The 21,780-nt window shown below is 40.0% G+C and overlaps 1 protein-coding gene across 3 annotated transcripts in view; it reads right to left on the bottom strand.

The window, feature by feature from the left end:
* Positions 1-21,780, bottom strand: part of ITPR2 (inositol 1,4,5-trisphosphate receptor type 2) — a 521,178-nt gene that overhangs the window by 61,616 nt on the left and 437,782 nt on the right. For all 3 annotated transcript variants that reach the window (XM_061204256.1, XM_061204257.1, XM_061204259.1), the window contains 4 exons: positions 21,501-21,696; positions 17,126-17,218; positions 7,133-7,263; positions 5,867-6,032 (listed from right to left, as the gene is read on the bottom strand). In XM_061204256.1, coding sequence (XP_061060239.1) covers positions 5,867-6,032; positions 7,133-7,263; positions 17,126-17,218; positions 21,501-21,696 — 586 coding nt within the window. The remainder of the gene's footprint in view (positions 1-5,866; positions 6,033-7,132; positions 7,264-17,125; positions 17,219-21,500; positions 21,697-21,780) is intronic.

The raw sequence follows: 21,780 nt of genomic DNA, 5'->3' as shown, positions 1-21,780 counted from the left end.
TAGTCCAAGGATAAATGACATAAAATGAACAATGAAAGCCAGAGCATCAGATGAGACAACCAAGGGAGAAAGAAAGGAAGGGTAAGAGGAGCTCTGTGTGCTCAATACAAACTTTTCAGGAAAAATGTTAAGACTACACTTATGTTGTGTTTCCCACCCAGTATGACTAAGGTAAGGGAACATACCCACCCACTAGCCAGGCATCCACATTCCTCTTCTCTGCTTTATTTTTCCCCATAGTCATCATTTGACATTCTATGTATGCTGGAAAATAAGTTCCATGATGGAAGTGTTTTTTGTCTGTTTTCGTTCACTGCAATACCCTAGCACTTAGTAGATGCTCAGTAAGTAACGGTTGAACAAATAGGTGAATGAATGACTTTCACACATAAGTATAGACAATAAAGATAATAAAATAATGCGCAAAGTATAGAGAAGGGACTAATTACCAAGAGAAGAACATAGATGCCCCCCCTCACAATTTGGCCTTTATTTCCTATTAAATCATCTAGAAAGATCTTTAATTCTAGGAACCTGACCCTCCTATGATAGGAGTTCTGACCTATCATCAAATCCTTTCTCCATTTTGTTACTTTGTCACACCTGGTCTGACGACATCTCCTTTTCACTGGATTTTTCACCTCTAGTAATTCAAAATTAATAGTTAATGTAGACAACAGAGTCAATTTGTTTCCATGCTTACTGCTTCAGCTCTGTCATGTGCTCATCATCACCTCATCATGACCGCCTTCTGGACCACTAGCAACTGTTTTCTGAATCCCAACTCTAAAACGTCTGGTTCACTGTCTTCAAGGCTAGGAAAGTCCCATTTGCTCTCACTGCCTGTCACAGTACCACCTCTTCTGTTGCTACTATGGGCATCCTCGGAATATTCCTGGGGCCAACTCCTACTGCGGAGAATCTCTCCTCTGTTCTTTGATACTATATCCCCCTTTGGATCACAATTTAACACCGAACTCCTCCAAGAACCATTTCTAGATTAATCACAACTATTTGATAGCCTACTAATACAACCCCCAAATATCCCGAATGTTTAAATTATTCTTGTAATTAAGTTCTTCTAATATATATGGTATATATTAGATCTTATATGTAGTAAGTGATTCCAGGAATGAATGCATATCTAGATATACTTTATCACAACACTTCCCACATGTTTCTGCCCTTTGAGGGCAGAGAATAAAGAACCCTTATGTTACTGAGGTCACAGGGATTAGCAGCTAAAAGAGCTTGAAAACACTTTTCAATATTTAAGTAAGTTTCTATTTTATTTTAAATGTTCACACTAAATTTGTTCTACTTTACAAAGTATTTGCTCTAATATAAAAATACTGTTTGAATTTGCTCTCAGGTTAACTCACCTAAATGGTCTCTCAAATTTGTTAATAAATGTGAAGCTTCTGAAAAATAGGCCATGTTGATCTAATACCTTCTGATATATCACCCTATATCCCTGTGGACATGTGTATGCCACAGAAACAATACCATACATGTGACAAAACTTGGGATAACTTGGAATTAGTACATCTAAGTTTTTTGTCTGCAGTATATAGCAATTTAGGACTTACTTGCTTTATCTTCCTTTTATAGGTTATAAGCCGCATAAGTATAGAGACAATGTTAATTTGGAGGTGACTAATTGGATAGTCATTCATTAAGCAAATATTTATGAATGATCCCTAATATACACTATGGAAGCATAAAAATGGATAAGATGTAGATGTGGATCTCCTAAAGACGAGAAGTTATCATGTATTGAGAGCTTACTCTCAGTTAAGCATTGAGCTAAGAATTTTTATATACAGGATTTCATTTATACCCACCACAACCCCAAAACATGGCATTATATTCCTCACTTTCAAGGTGAAAGGAAAGTTGACCAAGACCACATAGCCAGGATGTGGAACCAGTGTAGACCCATGTCTACTTGATGGTAAAGTTCATATACTTTCTATAATATGGCAAGGCATAATATACAACAGAGGAGATGAGACAATGAAAAATGTGTACAGTACTATATAGTTAATTGTGATCGACAAATTTAGGAGCAGATGTGTTTGCTTCTGGTTAGTGAGACCAGAGAAAGCTGAATTCATGGAACAATGGCTTTAGATCTGGGTCTCAGAGTCAGGGCAGTAGTTCAACAGCTTAGGAGTTTGGGCATTCCGAACAGAAACACCATAACTGAGAACACATGAGAGAAGAGTTAAAGATGATAATGCAGTTGAACCAGAACCTGAGCTATAAATGGGAGAACAGTGGATGAAAAGACAGGCAAAAAAGAAGGGGCCCAATTGTGGGGCACCTTATATGCCAGGAAAATCAGAATTTTAGAGTTATAGACTGTACAATGTTATTGATAGGCTTTTGAGTAAGGAAATGAGTTCAAAGTGGAAAATTCTGTCTGGCAGCGCTGAACAGTCCATTTGGGCGGTATGAGCCAGGGTGAGCCTCAAAAACCAAGGTGTGGCTGTGGGAATATGTGGAAGGAAGTGAGACTGTGAAAGCAGATTCATCACCACGTGGTAACTAGTGCACCTGGAAGAGGAAAAAGGAGATGCTTAAAATGATGAAGTTCCCAGCCCAGTGGGGTATCATTAATTGCAATACAGAAGAGAAGATAAGTTGCCAGGTTAGAGGAAGGAGATGGAAAGGCATGATGCACTGGTTTGTAGACATGGTAAAATTGGCTGCCAGGAAGTCATATCTTTTTAAATGTCAATCAACCATGGAAAATAAAGAACAAAAGCCTGGAGAGAGGTTGCAGCCCTGGCTGCATATTTGGCAATAATCTACATAAGGTGGTGTTAAAGAGAAGGGCAGAGGGAAGAGACAAGGAATCTATGATGAAATCAGAACCTCTGATCCAGGGGTTGGGAGAAGAACTAGGGCCTTGTGATAGACCCAGAGAACGTGCAATCTGAGCTAGAAGAAAAGGTCAGCAGGAAGTTCATGATGAGATTTGAGACAAACATTTCAACTTGGTGATGAAGGTTATTGTGATATTTTAAGGAATTTACAGGTTACAGGCTTTTTGATAACTGTGAAAAGCCAGAGAGAATTTTGACATTGAAGGGAAAGCTCAGAGGAGCAGAAATAGGGGTGAAGTGATGCGCTTATTTTGCTGTTCATGTTTTTTGTTGTTATAATAGGGGGGACAGGATCATGTCTTAGAATGAGGCTCAGTCTACCGATAGATTTTTCCAAAGAACCCATGTTTCGGAGGTAGTGTGCTTACATAATAGTTATTACGATTGTGAAGAAAAAGCCTTCGAGGAAGCAGTGTAAAGACAAGACCATGAGACACAGGAAGATCTTCAAAGGTATTATCTTTCTTCCTCTGTGGGACTTACCCTTCTATACAATAACTCTCTTCCCCAAATCTCCCAATTATTGCACAACATCTTTCTGGCACCATGTCAATCTTGTGTTCCTCCATCTAATCTAGACATATAAAGAGAAGACTCTTCTTTTTGTGTCATTTCCTTCCAGCAAGTCCCTCCCCAGCACTGTGCAATCTGGTATCTGCCCTTCCCTTCCTGGAAACTCCTCTCTAAAAACTCCAAAACCTCCTAAACGAGAAATTCAAAGGCTCTGCTTCAGTTCATGTTACTGCTTTGACACAGTTGATAATCAATTCTTTTGTTCCCAAGGGTATTTTCTCCCCTCGCTTCCACATGCCACACATGCCCGGTTGTCCTCACACCATTCGGACTGGAAAGTTTTTGTGAGTGTGTGATCGCCTTTCTTTTTCAACTTTTCAGTGCTGATATTTTCCATGTGAACTCCCATCATCTCCTCCTCTCACTTGGAAGCCTTCCTCCACACTCCAGCTTTTTCTATGTCATACGGGCTGAGGATTCCCCAATACTGTCTCCTTCTCTGAGGCTCAGACCCACATGTTGACCTCTGTGCTGAGTGTATCCCACTGGGCTGTTCAGTACATACCTCAATTTCAGTACTTCCAAAGCCAAATTCAGTATATGCCTATGTAAAATTGTTTTTCTTCTTCTATTCTCAAACTCAACTGTTGGTACTGCCATCCACCCAGGCACCCACGCTCTCTCATATCCATTCCAAACCAAACCATTGAGATTTTAAAATTCTATCTCCCCAATATTTCTTAACTTTGTCCTCTAATCCTGAATACTGCCACCACTACCTCTCCCGGATCAAGGTTTTGTTACCTCTTATGGACTCTGGCAATAACCTTCTACCTAGTTACTATGGCAATAACATTCTACCTAGTTACTCTGCCTCCAGTATTGTCCCCTGATGAACAACTTCCCATAGCTGCCACAGTGCTCGAAAATAAAAATTAGACCCTGCATCCTCTACTTAAAATTCTTTAATTGTTTGCCATCCTCTGTAAGTCCACAGGATGAAGTCCAAGCTTTCTAATATAAAAGGCCACATATGATCTGGCCAATCTCTTTTGCTGGCATTGCCCTGCTCTGAAACTTATACTCCAGAAACACTGAGCTGTTTACAGGAAATGAAGATTCTACTCATGCTGTTCACCCCTCCACGCCTTTCCTTCTGCTGGCCACTCTGCTTCTGCCCACTTGGATATGGCTCTCTCCCTTCCACCTTTTTTTTGGCCGCACCATGTGGCATGCAGGATATTAGTTCCCCGACCAGGGATTGAACCCGTGCCCCCTGCATTGGCAGCGTGGAGTCTTAACCACTGGACTACCAGGAAAGTCCTTCCCTTCCATCTTTTACCATCAGCTCCATCACCATTTCTTCTAAGAAACCTTTCTTGACTCTTCCTCGGCTGCCCCCTACCACAACCCAACGAGATGTTAACAACCTGTAAACTTCTCCATCATTTCCCTTAATGCATTAGATAGCACTGATATTTATTGTGTCTGTATTCCACAACAGATTGTGGACACCCCGAAGGGCATGTCTAATTTGTGTTTGTTTCCTCGGAATAGAGCTCATGATCACAGGTTAATATCTGGCATACTCCCACCTGTTGGAGGGATGTTGGAAAGGCTTAGAAGAACCATTCAGGGAAATGAGACAGTTGATAAAAGGTGAACCAAGGAAGGAAGGGGATTTATTGCGGGTCCAGTTTAAGTTATATAGAATAAACATCGTAGTGAGGCCCTTATGTTTGTTTCGTGACTTTTATCAAAAAGATTCTTCAGCTTGACATGGAAAAATAGATGGTATCACCAGGAGTTGGTGATTATTCAAGGAGGGGGAAGGATCCTAGGGCGACTAAGCCAGCTACAGAGACGACTAAAGCCAGAAAGGGCTAAGGTCTATGAAGCAGAGGGTAGAGCCAAAGGAACTAATGAGGACAAAGAGAAGGTTGGGTGGGCCTGAGAGAGCTAACGATAGAAGAAGAGCAGGACAGGGTGTGAGAGAGAGAGGGAGGGAGGGAGAGAGTGACAGAAACTGAGAGAAAGCACAATTCAGAATCAAAAACAAAGTGCTGTCAGTGAGTAGAAGTTCAAGCTGCTGGGAAAATCATCTGTGGATTCATAACCTAGCAAAATAAAATAAAAATCATTCTATTGTTTAATCAATATGTTATTGTGATTAAAAATCTGTTTGCCAGTTGGTGGAACCTTTTGGTATTTTGTAACACATACTATAGTCAGAGAATCATACAAATTGCAGAAATAATGACAAGTTAGCTTTGGGATGTAATTCTTCTGCTTTTTCTGGAAGCAGAGTATCCCAGTCCAACGCTGTTATATAATCTGAATTTTGTCCAGCTTTCATCTTGAAATAATTTTTCCCAAAGCATGGCAAACAAAAATCATTCTAGTCCCTCCTTTCTACTGGGCAGTTTCTTTCTCTATTATTTTAGTGTCTTGAGAACACTTACCACAGATGAAGCAGGTTGTCTTTAGAATTTCTTCTTTTTTTTGTTTTTCACTTCTGAGATCCGCAAAAGTATCAATGATAACCCCAAAAATCAAGTTAAGAACGATAATGATGACAATGAAATAAAAAAGAAGGTCATACACCACTCGGGCAGCAAACAAGGGCTCCTGAAATAAAAATTTTTAAAACATTTTAAAAAAACCCATTGTGTATATATACATATACACACATTTTCGAGGCATGTTGATTTAGCATATTGTCTAGCAGAAAGTATATATTCAATCATTGTTTGCTAAATATGAATAGTATTCCAAGTTGGAAAAATAAGACCCACTTTCTATCTTCGTTTTCTTTAAGTGTTGTGAGGAAAACTTTCCAGTCTGTTCCCAGACCCCTTCCATTCCCTAGGACTTGCACTTTTCCTCTCCAAGGGAGGGACTTACTGTGTATGAAAAACCACTTTACGTGTCATTGTGCTAAATGCATTTTGGTGCAGTGGGCCCCTATCCCAGAAGCTGCACAAAAGGTAGACAAATACCAGTCCCAAAGGTCAGAGATTAGAGATTTGAGGAGGATCTAATGATCCATCCATTTCTGGAGTCGATTTTGTTCTTGGCCTTATAGAGTTAAGTACATTCAACTCAGGTTTATTTCTACTTGACAAATGGTATCAAAATACACATTAGAGATCAGATAGCCTAGATGTTTCATAGATGAGGAAACATGAGATGAACGGACAACGTGATCCGGCTGGCCTGTTGGAGGACTGAGATTATTCAAGCTCCCAGCGTGGCACTTGAGACGTTGTAGCCAATGAGAAATTTTTCAGCCTTGCCATTGGAATATACGAAATCCTGTTAGAATTTATTCACATTTGATATTCCTCGTGGATAAATAATAGAGGCTGTTCCTATTCAGAGGCAAAGAGTAAATCTTCATGCCTGAGAAACCTGAGAGACAAAAGGCAGCCTGGTTTCTGTGATTTACCTAACAATCAACTCCTCCATAAAGACTATAGTCGCAATATACAGTTCAAAGGTGGACAGAGTTCATGACCCTACTGACATACATAGATTTCTAGGACATCAGCTGTTTCTATGTAATCCCAGTATACAACGAATTGGTTTCAATGGCCACCGTGATACTGTTAAAGCAAACAACATAACATACAGTACCCTGAAAACAAAAACCATATTGTAAATGCTGTTAAGAAAGGTTAAAACAAGATCATGTGCTTCTTGAAAAACCATTTTTCTCCAGCTTTTACATCTTTTGAGGGTCTTCTCAGCACATCTCCCACGCCGCCGCCGTTCCTGAGGCCCTGGTTCAGGACAGTCACAATGCACATAAGGAGGGTGTCACACGTCCTTTCAATTCCATCTTCATATTCCTCAGCAGCTACAAAAACAAACAAGTCAAACAGTACAGCAACCTCGTGCTTTTAAAGCACACTCTTACGTACTGTCAAAGATCTATTTCTTTATAACTGTGTCAGGACACAGTTTTTTGAAGGGATATAACACGTATTTTCTATGCGGCAGCCCGTGAAGCCCGTGACTGACACAGACTCATAAAGCATGCATATAATATCCCCAAATCATTTTTTCTTCCATCGGTGGAAAATGACAGAATGAAAAGGACAGAATATAAGAAAGCTAATATTCATTGCGCGTTGTCGTGATGTGGGGAGATTTCAGTAAGACCTTCTGAAAAGACAGTCAACTCACCCAGGAAGCAAAAGTATTGTGGGGGGGAAAAGAGCTTGTACAAGGAAGCTAGGTGAAGCCAGCTTTAAATACTACTCTGTTCCAGAACTGGGACTTGAGCAAGTTACTTAATCTCAACGTCCTCATCTGTAAAATGGGGAGGTCTGTTTAAGGATTAAACCCTTCAGAGGGTTATTTAAGGATTATATTTAAGGTATGTAAAACACTTTGTACAGAGATTGGCATACCCATAGTAAGTTAAGGGCTCACAAATTGGGGCAAATACTATTTCATTTCTTTAGTAAGTGTCTAAGCTTTCTGAATGACCAGCATGGAGCTACAGATAAGAAGCACGATGCATTTATGTAAACAATTTATTTCATGTAAATAATTTATTTTATGTGAATGTATTTATGTGAAAGTATTTAGGGACAAACGGAGAGAGATAAAAAAATATAATGTGACAGAAAAATTCCTAGTCTTATTTTGTTTAAAGATAAAGTTACCAAATATGGTAGTAATCTCTCAGTCATCTAAAATAATAAAAAATTCACACCAAATTGGATACTAGAATCAGGATTTCCTAAATTAAGTAAGCAGAAATGTACTTTTCTTGTTACAAGATTAAAGAACCATAGTGGCACTGAATTTTGGAATGGTGTAGCCAGTCTGCATGTCACGGTGTGAATCTAAAAACAACAACCACCAAAGGAAAAAGAAAAAGAATCCTTCTATTGATAATTTTGTGTACCTGATCCACTACAAATAGCCTGTCCGGTACTTTGTCATGGAAAGGTTGATTTTCTTCTTGTAAGCTGACTTTAACATCACATGGACGAGGGATCTGGCATTTTCCCTTTATTCAGAGCTGCTTCTTTCTAAAACATGTTTCTCGAAAGGAGGGCGGAAGTCAGAGATGGGCAAGCATCAAATGCAGCATCAAAGATATCAGCAGAGTCTGTGCTGGACAACTTACCGTAGAGGTGAGCACCAAGGCACATTCTGACTTAGAAAGTAGAAGAAATAAAACCGCTTTTGGAGACAGGAGAAACGAGGAAGAAGTAAAGCTTGTGGTGCCAGCAGTCAGAACAGCAGAAGAGGCAAGAAAGGCAGAGAAGACAGTGAGAAAGCTCAGTCTGCAAAGTGCTTGGTTAGGTCCCCGACACCTGGTGGTGGTGATGGCTAGGAAGAATGCGAAGAAAATCGTTAGAAATGTGTAAGAGAGTTAAAGGAATTTTTGAAGAGAAATATGGTTTTCTAGCAATGCAGTCACGTGCAGTATGTCTATATACTACTTTGCCATGGTTAGACTTTCAATCAATCTTTTCTGTCTAGTGGCAGGATCTGCATTCATTTATTTAATCAGCAACTACCTGGTCCTATGACACCAATGTTTACTAAAGACTTATTAAGTGCCAGATTAATCAGTTTATGGAAGCTACAGGAAAGTGCTCCCATCTCTCCCCAATAATTCAGAAGTGAGGTTGTTTGCTCTTTCATAAGAGGTGAGCTAGTAAAATCCACACACAATTCACATGATTAGCCATTGTGAAATAAAATAGATTGGCTGCAAATACATAAAGAGAATTGGCTTTCTGTGTGACATGTAAACAGGGGGAGAGTGCCCAGGTCAGGGTCAATGCCAGCCATAGTCAAGTCCACTCACTCCATAACTAGTGCTTGGGCATGCCAGTTTTACACAGTAGCCTCTAGGAGCTTGGTTAATAACGTTTTACCTTTGTGAGACGGATCTACTCATAATATGTTAAGCCAAGTTCCCAGGCCTTCAGGCTGAGAGCCAGGCCCTGAGTCACGACGAATTCACCTAAATAAATGCCACCTTGTGGAGACCTACCTACATAACCAGCTTTCCCCATTCCAAACCTGCTTCATTTCAATATATCAAGATCCCTTGCGTTAGGTGCTAGAAATACAAGTGGGAAGATGAAAGTGCTGCACCCCCCAGCAAACTTATGGTCCCCTAGGAAATGTGGGTAGCAGATGAACAAAGGCAGTGCAGTACCATGGGTACTGAGGAGGCAGGATGGATGAGCATCTCATGGGCTGGGGTGTCGGGGGCAGCATCCTAAAGGAGGGGGCACCTGGGTTGAATATTGAAAGAGGGCATGGTTGGCCAGTAAGATCAGTGAAGACATTCCAGGCAGATAAAATGGGATGAGCGAAGGCAAACAGGCATGAAGAAACATCTGGAGTGTCTGGGGAACGGCAGGTGGCTTGGGATGCCAGGGCCTCTGCGGTATGCAGATGAGTGTGGGAGCTGTAAGAAGAGAAGTAGGTAGGGGCCAGATTATGGAGAGAATCATACACCAAGCTGAAGAGTTTAAACTTTATCCTGAAAGCTATGGGGAGTCACCGGAGAATTTTAAACAGAAGAAAGGTGATTTAGCCTCTAGTTGGCAAAGCAGTATGAGATAAAACATGAACTTAAATAACAAGACAAATTAACACACGATAAAAGCCACAAGAGCAGTGCAAAGAGATCAGAATAGAGAGAGAACTTTTAATACTAATGATAATGAGTGGGGAGTCCCTCTAATTAATGCAGACTCTGAGTTTGCCTTGAATACTCAATGGACTAAGACAGCAGTAGATAGGCATTTCACATGGCACAGGCAGAGAGCCCCAGAGTTAAAAAAATTGCTAATATGATGAAGAGCCAATAATACCAGTATGCAGAGGAGTGTAAGATATAGCTGGAGATAAACTGGCAGCTCTCTGAAAAGCTCTAGGGAGTTTGGATTTTAGTTGGGAGGTAATGGAGCATTGTGGACATCTTGAGTTGGGGGTAGGGAAGGACATATTCAAAGCAGTGATTTCTGACAAGTAGCCTAGTGGTGACATAGTGGGTAAATTGAGGAGGAGAGAATAACTGGAGGTAGAAAGACCACTTAGGAGGCAGTTGCAATAATTCAGGCATGATGTGCTATGAGCCTCAACCAGAGTAATGGCTGTGAGAATGGAAATGATAAAAGATAGGGAGCTGACGGGACTCGGTATGAAGGAGACGGCAACGTGAAGTATCAGACTGAAGCTTCCAGCCAGCGGTGACCTGGGAAAGGATGGCCTCACTAAACCACAGAAACAGACCATTTGGAAGGAAGAACTGGATGCCGGGGCTTTGACGAAGACAAGGAAAGAATCTCAGATGATTTTTACGTTTATCAGACAAGAAGACTTTTAAAAGTCTAGAGAGGACGAGAGCTGGGAGAGTACTGTGATCCAAAATTAAGGAAGACAATAATTTAAAGATGAAGAGCGTATCAAAAAACATCAAAATTACAGAAGGGTCAAAGGCAATGAGAAACAAGAAAAGGTCACTGGATTTAACAATTAGGTCATCAGGAAAAGCATAGGAAGATGTCATAGGAAGATGGCAAATAGTTTAAGAGAAGATGGTTGATTCAGAAATTGAAGGAGAGAGTGTAGGTCAATTGTTTTATAGAAAAATTTAGTACTGAAAGGAAGGAGATTAATAGTACATTAGTTTGGGGGGATAAGAGAATGCAGAAGAAGGTTCAATTAGGACCCAAGAGTGTATATAAGAAGAAAGAGAACAGATGGTAGCAAAGAAAAGATTTCAGGTGCAAGAAAAATGATCTAGCTAATGGTGGCAAAGGGGTAATGACGAAAACAGAGGTGGTTATAAAAGAAGTGAGAGGACACGTCCTTGTTGTTTACATGCATAAAGAAAGAATTAGTGGAAATAGACTTTAATGTGGAGACATTTTAAAAGAACTAAGTATATTCATGTAAAGAACTTAGAACATTTCTTGGCATATGTTTAGGGTGTAATAAATTCCAAGTATCATAATTAGCATTATTATTGATAGATGGCTGTCAAATCTCATGCAAAGTTATAGTTTTAATATAACCAACAAATTCTATACTTAAACAATATGAGGTTAAATTATCCTCATTTTCAGTTTAGGAGTATTAGAAAGGATTTTTTCTTAATTCATAATAAGGGTGTTTCATATGAGGAAAGGAATAAAAATATATTCTATTGACTCTGAAATACTTCCCCCTGATCTGAGGTGTTAGTCTATAAATTTTTCTGGACATGCAAGAATAAAAGTATTTATTAATGCCATTTTTTTCTGCTTTAACAATTAAGTTATTCCTTTTTTTAATGGTTTCTTAGAAGCAATAGATTGTCATTGAGACATATTTGAAATTCTGAGTACAACTGAGAACCTCTTGTTTCTTGGCCTTAACCTTTAATCACAATCACCTCAATATGGAATTGCTGATATTAAAAAACTAGGAAAAAAAAATTTTAAACACGGGGCACCCAGTAGGAAGCCAAAGGTAGAGTGACATAAAGACTGACCGGTTCTGCTATACATCAATCTTTTTTGTTAAAGTAAAATACCAAACTATATTCAATTTGAGTAACTCATAAATGTCGGACATCTGTAAACCTCTTTTTTCCTGTACATTCAAATGATTTTCACTTAGAAAATAATTGCAAATAATTTTTTTGCCTCAAAAAAGCCTTACTTTTCTAGAAAATCAGTTTTGGGGTTTTTTTTTCGGAGAACATTTTTGTCTAGGAAGTCAGGGAGGTCTGCAGCAAATGAAATAAAAGATTTCTGTTTTTTTGTTCAACTGCAGTCAGTTGCCAGTTGCCAGGAGAATTCGCTGCCTCTGGGAGGATGACCCTACCCGCACCTGTGGAGCCTCCTCAGGAGCTGGCCCTCAGCCTTCCACTCCCCGAGGCTTGTTATCACGCTACTGCGTGTGTCTGGGCCTTTTGTAATGTGGACCTGCTGTCCACTAGGTAACAAACCAAGGCCTTCACAAATGCACGCTAGGGCTTGCAAATTCAAATTTCATCCTGGTCTTAGACATAGCAAAGTTATTTTTACATCTAAGTGACACACGCTGCCCCACAAACACCAGGTTGTGGCTTTCGTTCTACTTTTGCAGTCAGACACACGTGGCCAAGATTTAAAGGTGGCACGGGCTACAAGGTCAGATCCGCAGAGTTTTCAATCAAATGGATTTTATCACTTACCATGTCAAATGTAAGAAGGTCACAGAAGAAAGAGCAGATTAATACAGGCTTGCCTGTAGTTTTTAATACTGATTTACAAATGATCCCTAACCGTGATAAGCTACTGCCACCATCTCTGGATCCCACCATAGTCTCTGTCACACCCCCAGTGCTGAAATCCCTCCAGGATTCTTTCCTCCTTACTCTGGGAGCTTTCCCTGCAAAATCATACCCACAGCTCCCAGTTCAGGTCCAGCCTAAAAAAAAATGCAGACTTTGCCCCTGGGGCAATACACCTGGAAGAATTGTCCCCTTTTGTCCACAGGGGAAAGGGAAGTTCTGTTCTTTGTGTAATGTATTAGGTGAAAATGATGGGTGATAGCAGTATTATGGGAAGTCTTTAATGTGTTTGCATTCGGAGGTATAAACCAATACCCAAACAGACTTTGTGACAGAACAGACTTTCTCAGCCTCAACACTGTAGACATTTGGGGCTGGATAATTCTTGGTTGGGGGGGAGTTGTCCTCTGCATTGTGAGATGTTTAGCAGCATCCCTGGTCCCTACTCGCTAGATGCTAGTAAAACTTCTCCCAGAATTATGACAACCAAAAATGTCTCCAGACATTGCCAAATGTCCTCAGGGCAGGGGAAGAGGGGAGAGAATCAACTCCAGTTGATAAATACATAATAGAGAAGATTTACTTTTTTTTAAGAAATTGCCTTCAGAAGACAATACGCATAAAGAACATCTATCCAAGCATTCTATGGGGAAGGCAATATTAGGCAGAATTTTAACCATCTCTAAATTTTGGTTAGGAAAGAAATAATTTATAGAGATTAATCCTTTAATTAGGAGGCAATAAAATTTAGAAGGTTGGAGCACAGGCTTTGGAATCAGAGATCTAGATTGATTTACTGGCTGTGAACTTAATGTCTCTGTCCTTCAGTGTTTTTACCTATAATATGAGGATAGTTAGTAGCATCTATCTATCCTTGGACATGCTTCAGGGCCTTCACTCATGCTGTTCCCTGTGCCCAGAACGGCTCCTTCTTTCTCTTGGCCTTTCAGCCTCCAAGTCTCAGTTTAAATAATCCCTTCCCAGAAGGGCCTCTCTGTTTATCTACAGCTAGGCTCTCTTGTGATTACCTATCATAGCACCATTTGCAGTACTGTATTTTGTAACTTTTTATGCTTCCCTCACTATTTTATAGTTTCATAATGTCCAGGATTATTTTTTTATTCAACACTGTCTTGAATATGGTGGCTGGCCCATAGTAGAGGCTCAACAAATATTGCTGTATGAATGAATGAATGAATGAATACACAGTTTTTATAATTATTAACATCATCATTATCATCATCATCATCGAGGATTTGTACTGATCTGACTTAACTAAATTCCTATTTCACAAAAACACTCACTTCATTCTGTTAAATGCTAAGATCAAAATGTCACAATGAGTAAGACTGTATGAAACAATTACACTAGAATACCTGGTTAAGCATCTACAACAATGCCTGGGAAATTGTATAAAGCCTAAGCTTTGCAGACTTGCACAGAGTTGGGCGGCAACATCCTGGGATGTGTCCATACATGTATGACCTAGAGGATCTCATTCTCGGAGAGGGGGCTTCAGCAGCTCCCTCACTGTACCTTAGGGCTTCTGGATGCCGAGGGGTGGCTGAGCACTGCTGGCTCAGCTGCTGTGCTGGGCCCCTGGGTCAGCCGCCTTTAGAGACTCTGGCAGGAGGAACACTAGCTTTGTTCTTGGTTCACTGGCAAACCAATATTTTGCTCTTAAAATCAAACCACTGTTACAGTGTATTTGGTTTTTAAAAAAAGGAAATAATTTTTAGAAGAGCAAGGCAGAAATAGGATTACTCTACTTGGGACCATGTTGTTATAAAATGTTCACGCTAACAAGAAAGTGAATTTTTTAACATACTCTTTTTCATACTCTGTCACAGAGAAAGAATGTTGAATTAAAAAAGAGATAAGTACTTACAACAATAAATTGATGTTCAAGGTGGCCGACAGATCCTAAGAGCTATTTAATTCTAGCCAGCTACTTAAACTCTGTCTGAGCTTTTGAAATAGCTCTCTGTGATTTTTTGAATCGTGGAAAATGGGAAGAAGAGTGAAACATCTGCAGATCTGAATTTGAGGTTATGACAAATTCTGCAAACCGCTGACAAATGAGATTGATCTGCTCCCCCAGATAAGATACGTCATTAAAGGGATAGTGTGGGAAGGAGGCAGGATCAAGAGAAGCCAGTATGGGTTCAGACGAACCTCACATTGGGAATGTTGGCAGACATTATGTATCTGGGCTTTGGCAAGGAGGCTTTGAGAAGGAGCCTCATGAGATATTTTTTAAAAGAAGGAGGAACATGGGATAAATGGCAGTTTATTTAAGGCAGATTTCTTTGTGGGTGAATAATGCACAAAACATGACTATGTTAATCTGAAAGCATGTTTCTGGTGGCCACACGCCAAAGGACTCTGTCCTTAGCACTGTCCCCATGCAGCATTTCTAGCACCTTTAATGAAAATCTTTTGAGGTTGGCAAAATTTTTTTTTTCTGTTAAGAGCCAGATGGTAAATATTTTAGGCTTTGTGGGTCACATACAGTCTCCATTGCATCTTTTTCATTAAAGAAAAAAAAAGCTTTTAAAAAAGCTGCAACCATTCTTAGCCCAAGGGGTGTACAGAAACAGGTGACAGTTCCTATTTCCCCACGGCCCAAGTTTGCCAACCCGTGTTCTAGAGCTTATCAAACTTGAGGATGACATGAGAGAGAATGAATATTCTGCTTAATAGAATCAGGACCCATAAAGATACCATGAGCCTCATGGCACGTGAGCACTGGAAGGGACCTGAAACCTAGAGATCATCTGGTCAAGAAGCCCCTCCTCTATTCATTCACAGGACAAACTGGGACAGACTGGGATTATGGGTTGGCAGAAATATATAGACATAAATGCATGGTTTTATACTTGAAATCCCAAACTCCCAATTATGTGAGCACAGAATAGGCATTTATGGCTTGACAGCTGAACCAGTGAAGAATGGCATTTTAGCCAAGAGCCAGTCAAATATGGGTCAAGAGTGTGGTGTGACTGCAAATTGCACTATCCTAAACGTGATCACACCGCTCAACTTCTTGCCTCGGAGTGTTACATGAAGAGTCATCGCTGTAATATGTGAGGAAGCTGAAGAAATTGGAGGTATATAAGCCGGAGGACGCATGTAACGGGATTTTAGAAACTTCAGAGCACAGTAAAGCTACACGAGTAGAGAAGGAGCTGGTTTGTGGTTTATAGGCCTGAACTGGGTACCCAGGAGGTCAGGGGGGAAAGAAGTCTGAGTGGCAGCTGTTTACAGTGCCTGAGCTGCTGGGACGTGGAAATGGAACATATGCATGTGTTTAATTCTCCCTTTAGGTCATAGAGCATGAAACATTTAGTCAGTAGAAGAGACTGTCCATTTTTGTTGGACTTCAAGCAACAGTCCAACATCTTAAGGCAAAAGGCAACTTGGGGAAAAAGGCTCTATCATTATGACCAAACAATGTGCTTCCAGATGGAAGTGGGGAAATCCATCCTTACGCTGTGCTTAACTCTTGCTTCCCTCACTTTCTCTGAGTCTGATTTTGCCCTTTGTAGACATAACAGAGACTAAATCTATTCCTTTTTTATATACAGAACTCTTGAAATATCTAAATGCTCCCTAAATCTTTGCTGCTTCTGGAAACAGATCACTAATTCCTTCTACAGTTCATTACATTTCACACATGCCATAGTTTCCAAATTCCTGCCACATCCTTCGAGAACAGTTTAGAATTAAAAAAATTCTTTTTATATGCATGGTTCCATTTGTTCCTTTGGAGGCAGGGAAAGTATCATATGACCTATCTATCTATCTATCTATCTATCTATCTATCTATCTATCTATCTATCTACCTACCTACCTATGTACCTAGATAGATCTCCCTCTCTCCCTCCCTCCCTCCCTCCCTTCCTTCCTTCCTCTCTTTCAGGACAAGCCATCTGAACAAAGTCCAGGAAATTTGCATAACATATGCAAGACATAGACCTAGAAAGTGGCAGGTCAGGGATTATAACCAAGCCTTTTGAGTTCTAAACCCATGCTTTTCCATTCTTTGTTAAAGGATGGATTCTTCTGTTAAAGGCAATATATTCTTAGTTAAAGGCTATACAGTGGAAAGGGTCTTGCTTAGTGTGGTATGGTTTTGCAATATGGTAACAGAATTTTTAGCAGCACGTACCACAGGGTACATTTGATAAATTCTCGTGATTAGAAATAACGTGAGGAACAGGGTGAGGATAGAAAATGACGGACATGAGAATCCTTTCTGTAGTTTGAAACTTTTAGGTTCTTTTACCCTCCATTCTTCTATTTCAACTCACCATGAAATTTTTAGAGCAACTCTCTAACCTATAATAACTTTAATCAAATAAACATAACTTCAGAAGTATCGAGTTCATGCTGTCCTGGAGCCCTTTTTACAGACCTGTATTTGAAGCTGGTATTGTGGGTGAGCAGTTTTCCTTTTCACATGTTCCCAGGATTGAAGTGAAAGTCATAGCAGAAACTGCATTGCTACCTGAGAACACACAATGGAGACATGGTATAGAGACAAATATGCAAGTGAGAAGAAATGAGCAGACAAATTACAAAGGCACATAAATAAAAGGTGCTATTACTCCAAATTAGCTGTGTTCCTAAAGTTTTTAGTTAAGTTAGTGTGGAACTCCGAACACAGTTTTGCCTACTGAATCAATTTTATAAATAGAGAATAGGTTTATGGGCCAACCCACTAAAAGCCTTTTCTATCTTTCTAAAGTGGCTGAGATAAACTACTAGTAATACTGCAGGCCCTAACCACCATGTGTAACAACGTTCCCATGGCCAAATGCATTCAGGGCTCTGGCTTGGAAATGCCAGAAACATGTTCCCCCAGTGTAGCTGGTACCCCTGAGCTCTCAGCCACTGGTGCCCATGGCTGAGGTACAGCAAGCAGGCGGTGGCATCTCTTAATGGTAAATGTGGGTTCCCGGGAACAGGACATCAAACATCTCAGGGAAGCAAGAATCTTCTGCCAGATCCCTGTTCAGAACCTTTTCTTCCTTAGTCCCCAAGGATCCATCTTTACCCCCTATCTCCCTGGTCCTGATAGAAAAGAAAATAGTAACCTTCTTATCTGTGTAAAACAAGTTTCATATAACAAATTTTGTTGTTAGTAACAAATACAACATGAAGAGGTTCGTTCCTCTCAAACCTGTTTTTCACACGGAGCCACCAAGGAAAGTCCAGAAGGTGGAGGGAGAAGATTAAGTTCATTTTTATATACTGAAGAAATATTCAAGTGCATTTCAGGGCAGCACCCACCAAGGTTAGCCTGATTGTTTGATGAGGTGAAGGCAGAAGTGGAGAATGGTGGCTGGAGTTAGGACATGTGATGAGGAGAGGAACCAGGCCTGGAGTTGCCAGCAACACAAGCCCTGGAGCTGAGAGAGCTCGGGTCCATGAGGAAGGGAAGCCGCAGACTTTACCTCCCTGCACCCTGACTGGGGCAGCATGGCAGAAAGGACGGGTATATCACGGGTGTGGAGTGAGCGTCAAGTGGTCAGAGAGACAGGGTTCCTGAGTGTTCCCCAGGAGCCATTCCCTTCATTAATATTTACTGACTTCGTGCTAGGTTCTGAGGACTCGGAGTCAGGGCCTTGGAGAACCCACAATCAATTAGGGAATACAGACAGGTACAGACATAATTATAGTTGAATGGAGGGAGTGGGGTATACGTAAAGTGAGGTAGTGCGTTCAGAGAGGGAGAGGTGAATTCTAGAAAGGAAAAAACAAAGGTTTTTGGAGAAGGATCCATCTAGAGGAGACAGGATTTACACACAGGAAGATGAGGTAGAGGGTAAAGGGGGCAATTCCAGGTACAATCCTATGACAAAAGGTACAATCCTATGACAAAAGGTACAGAGGCCAGCAAAGGCACAGACAAGGCAGAGCTTCTAGGTTAATGATTTTAAACCAAGCATCCCACAGCCAGCCCAGGGCCCAGCAAAGTTTTCAAACCCGTAAGACACAGAATCAGAACTGTGGTAGGAATGAATGACTTGCACAAGCAGAAGAGAGGCTGAGCGGGGGGAAGCCACCTGGGAAGTTTCTGCCGTTTTCTGGGGAGAGGAAATGAGGGTAGAAACAGGAGGGCAGCACTGAGGATGGGGAAGAGGGGGCAGTGGGAGAGACACTGGAACCTCCGCTTATCAACACTACCTTCCCGCCAACTCCTTGGGCTTCTCTAAGACATGGATTCCCCTGAACACCGTCAAGTGCAGGCTCCTGCATCTACAGAGTCAGATTCCACTGGTGCCAGAGGTGGGATATGCATTGTCCTAAACTCCCAAGGCCATTTGCAAATTATTGGTCCTCTGCTCTCATATCCACCTGTGATGCTCCTGCCATTCAGCTCTAGAACCTCAACCATCTCTCTTTGTTCACTGATTTCTTCACATTCACTGAAGAACTGTGTACTTCTACATTCCCAATTTCACTTGCTCCCTAGATGTGTTATCTTTGATAATTTCACTCAACTTTGGGAGAAAATAGTTTTCAATAATTAAAAGAATAAACTTTATGCTACATATCCATGGACATAATATATAGTATTAGAAATTAAATTTAAAATGTTATGAAAATATGAGTGCTTCTTCCAGGGCATGGTACCACATACACTCTCTATGAAACAAAAACTCTGTCTATGAAGAATCAAGAGTTTAACTTTGTTAGCTGTTCTTGTATGCCAGATTTTTATAGTATTTACAAATGCTTTCTCTTGTTTAACAACTTTTTATATAAATATGTATAATAGTTTTAGTGAAGATCTTGACATTTTAGTTTTCGTGCTTCTTATTTTGTAAAAAACAGGAAAGAAGACTTCTTTATATGTCTAAAGAAAATATATTCATAATATAATGACGCTAACTTACTATTTTTTTATTGGAGTATAGTTGCTTTACAATACTGTGTTAGTTTATACTGTACAGCAAAGTGAATCAGCTATACGTACACATATATCCCCTCTTTTTTGGATTTCCTTCTCATTTAGGTCACTGCAGAGTACGGGGTAGAGTTCCCTGTGCTATACAGTAGGTTCTCATTAGTTATCTATTTTATACATAGTATCAATAGTATATATATGTCAATCCCAATCTCCCAATTCATCCCCCACCCCCGTCCCCCTTGGTATCCATATGTTTGTTCTAGACATCTGTGTCTCTATTTCTGCTTTGTAAATAAGATTGCCTGTACCAATTTTTTCAGATTCCACATATATGCGTTAATACACAATATTTGTTTTTCTCTTTCTGACCTACTTCACTCTGTATGACAGTCTCTAGGTCCATCTATATCTCTACAAATGACCCAATTTCGTTCCTTTTTATGGCTGAGTAATATTCTATTGTATATATGTACCACATCTTCTTTATCCATTCCTCTGGACACTAACTTACTTTTTAAATAACACAATTAAAATTATTTACTACAAGATTCATAAAACAATAACGACTGTACACGTTTGAATTCAGAAATTGTGATGCTTCAGTGTCAGACTCACTCTGTACTGAATAACTCAATGTGATCATGCCTAGTAAATAATTAAGACAAAGAATTTTGAGAACAGATAGTTTATGATTCACAGATAGTTTAGTACAAGTGGAGTTTTGGGGGTATTTATACACATGAGCTTTCCCTCCAAATATTTACACCTATAAAACTCTAGACAAAGTAACATTTAAGGGAGAAAAAGAAAGGCTATAACAGAAAATATACCATGTGTCTATGAATAAAGACTACTACCTAGGTCTGAAATTCAGTCTCAAGTTTAATAACTTTCAATCTATGTATATGATGTTTCTATTCTGTGCCTTGATCACTTAGACTAAATAATAGATCTAAATGCCACTTAATTATCCCATATTCTAAAAGCACCACTAATTAAATCCTGCTTTTAAATTTGATGGTTTGAAGAAAGAGAGAGTCATTTTGTGGTTTCCTTCTCTGCAATCCATAGATAGTGGAATCACCCAGAGAAACTACCAGCAAAGTGCAGAACTGCGATGTCCATCCAGCAAAACAGGAGAGGAGGAAAGAGAGTAAGAACAAAATTTAACCAAAACAACAAAATGTAGGAAAGGGGGAAAGAAGAAACCATTAGGGAGCATAATAAATAAAAAATCCAAAGTAAGATGGAAAGAATCACCCCTCATACCACAAGAATCACAGTGAGTATAAATGGGTGATGTCTAACCAGTCAGACAATAAAAATAAATATCACACAGAAATTCTGACAGCCACATATGCATGGACAGAGCCCCTTAATGACAATATTTTGAGCATTTTTTCTATAGCAAATTTTCTGACTATCTGATGGTTTCCAAATCAAAGCATTTATACTTTTCAACTATTCAAGTATAATATAATGTACTGTGAGCAAACATGTATGAAATAATGGTTGTGAATGATGCTGGAAGTTCTTGGGGGAGACATCCCCCAAGAGAAAGAATCCCAAAGCTATTACCCTGCACTGAAATTGTCAACTGTCCCCGGGAGTACAGTCAACACTGTTGAAACTTCTGTACTGAGACTGAGCTCAGGTGACGTTTCTTGTATGAAGATTTTCCTATGCACACTGTCAGCTAACATACAGCGTAGGGGTATTTCACACTTGTGAGCTCTTAGTGAACACGAAAATGTTTTCAAAGGAATGAAAGAAAACATTGCCTCCATCATCGTTCATCTGTGATCCTCTTAGCAAGAGATGTACCAGTCGGAGCCGCCATCAGAGCAAGCTCATTTAGTGGTAACAGCAATACCTGTAAGGGGAGTTCTGTTTTTCAGCCTATCCACCTCCATAGTGAAGTCATCCTTCAGAAAAAGGAATCCAATAATGGAAAACAGGTAGACGAGGATGAGGGCGAGGACTGCAGTTAGAATAATGGAGCGGCCATTCCGTGTGACACTTTTTATGACATTGAGCAGAGTCTCTTCTCTGTATACTAAATCAAAAAGCTACAAAAACAAAGAGAACAAAAACAAGGAAAAAAATGCAATGAAGCAAAGGGTGAATAAATACAAAGGTAATCACAAATACAA

Source organism: Eubalaena glacialis, chromosome 11 (assembly GCF_028564815.1).
Source record: "Eubalaena glacialis isolate mEubGla1 chromosome 11, mEubGla1.1.hap2.+ XY, whole genome shotgun sequence".
Taxonomy (NCBI): domain Eukaryota; kingdom Metazoa; phylum Chordata; class Mammalia; order Artiodactyla; family Balaenidae; genus Eubalaena; species Eubalaena glacialis.
This window is presented reverse-complemented; position numbering and strand designations above follow the sequence as displayed.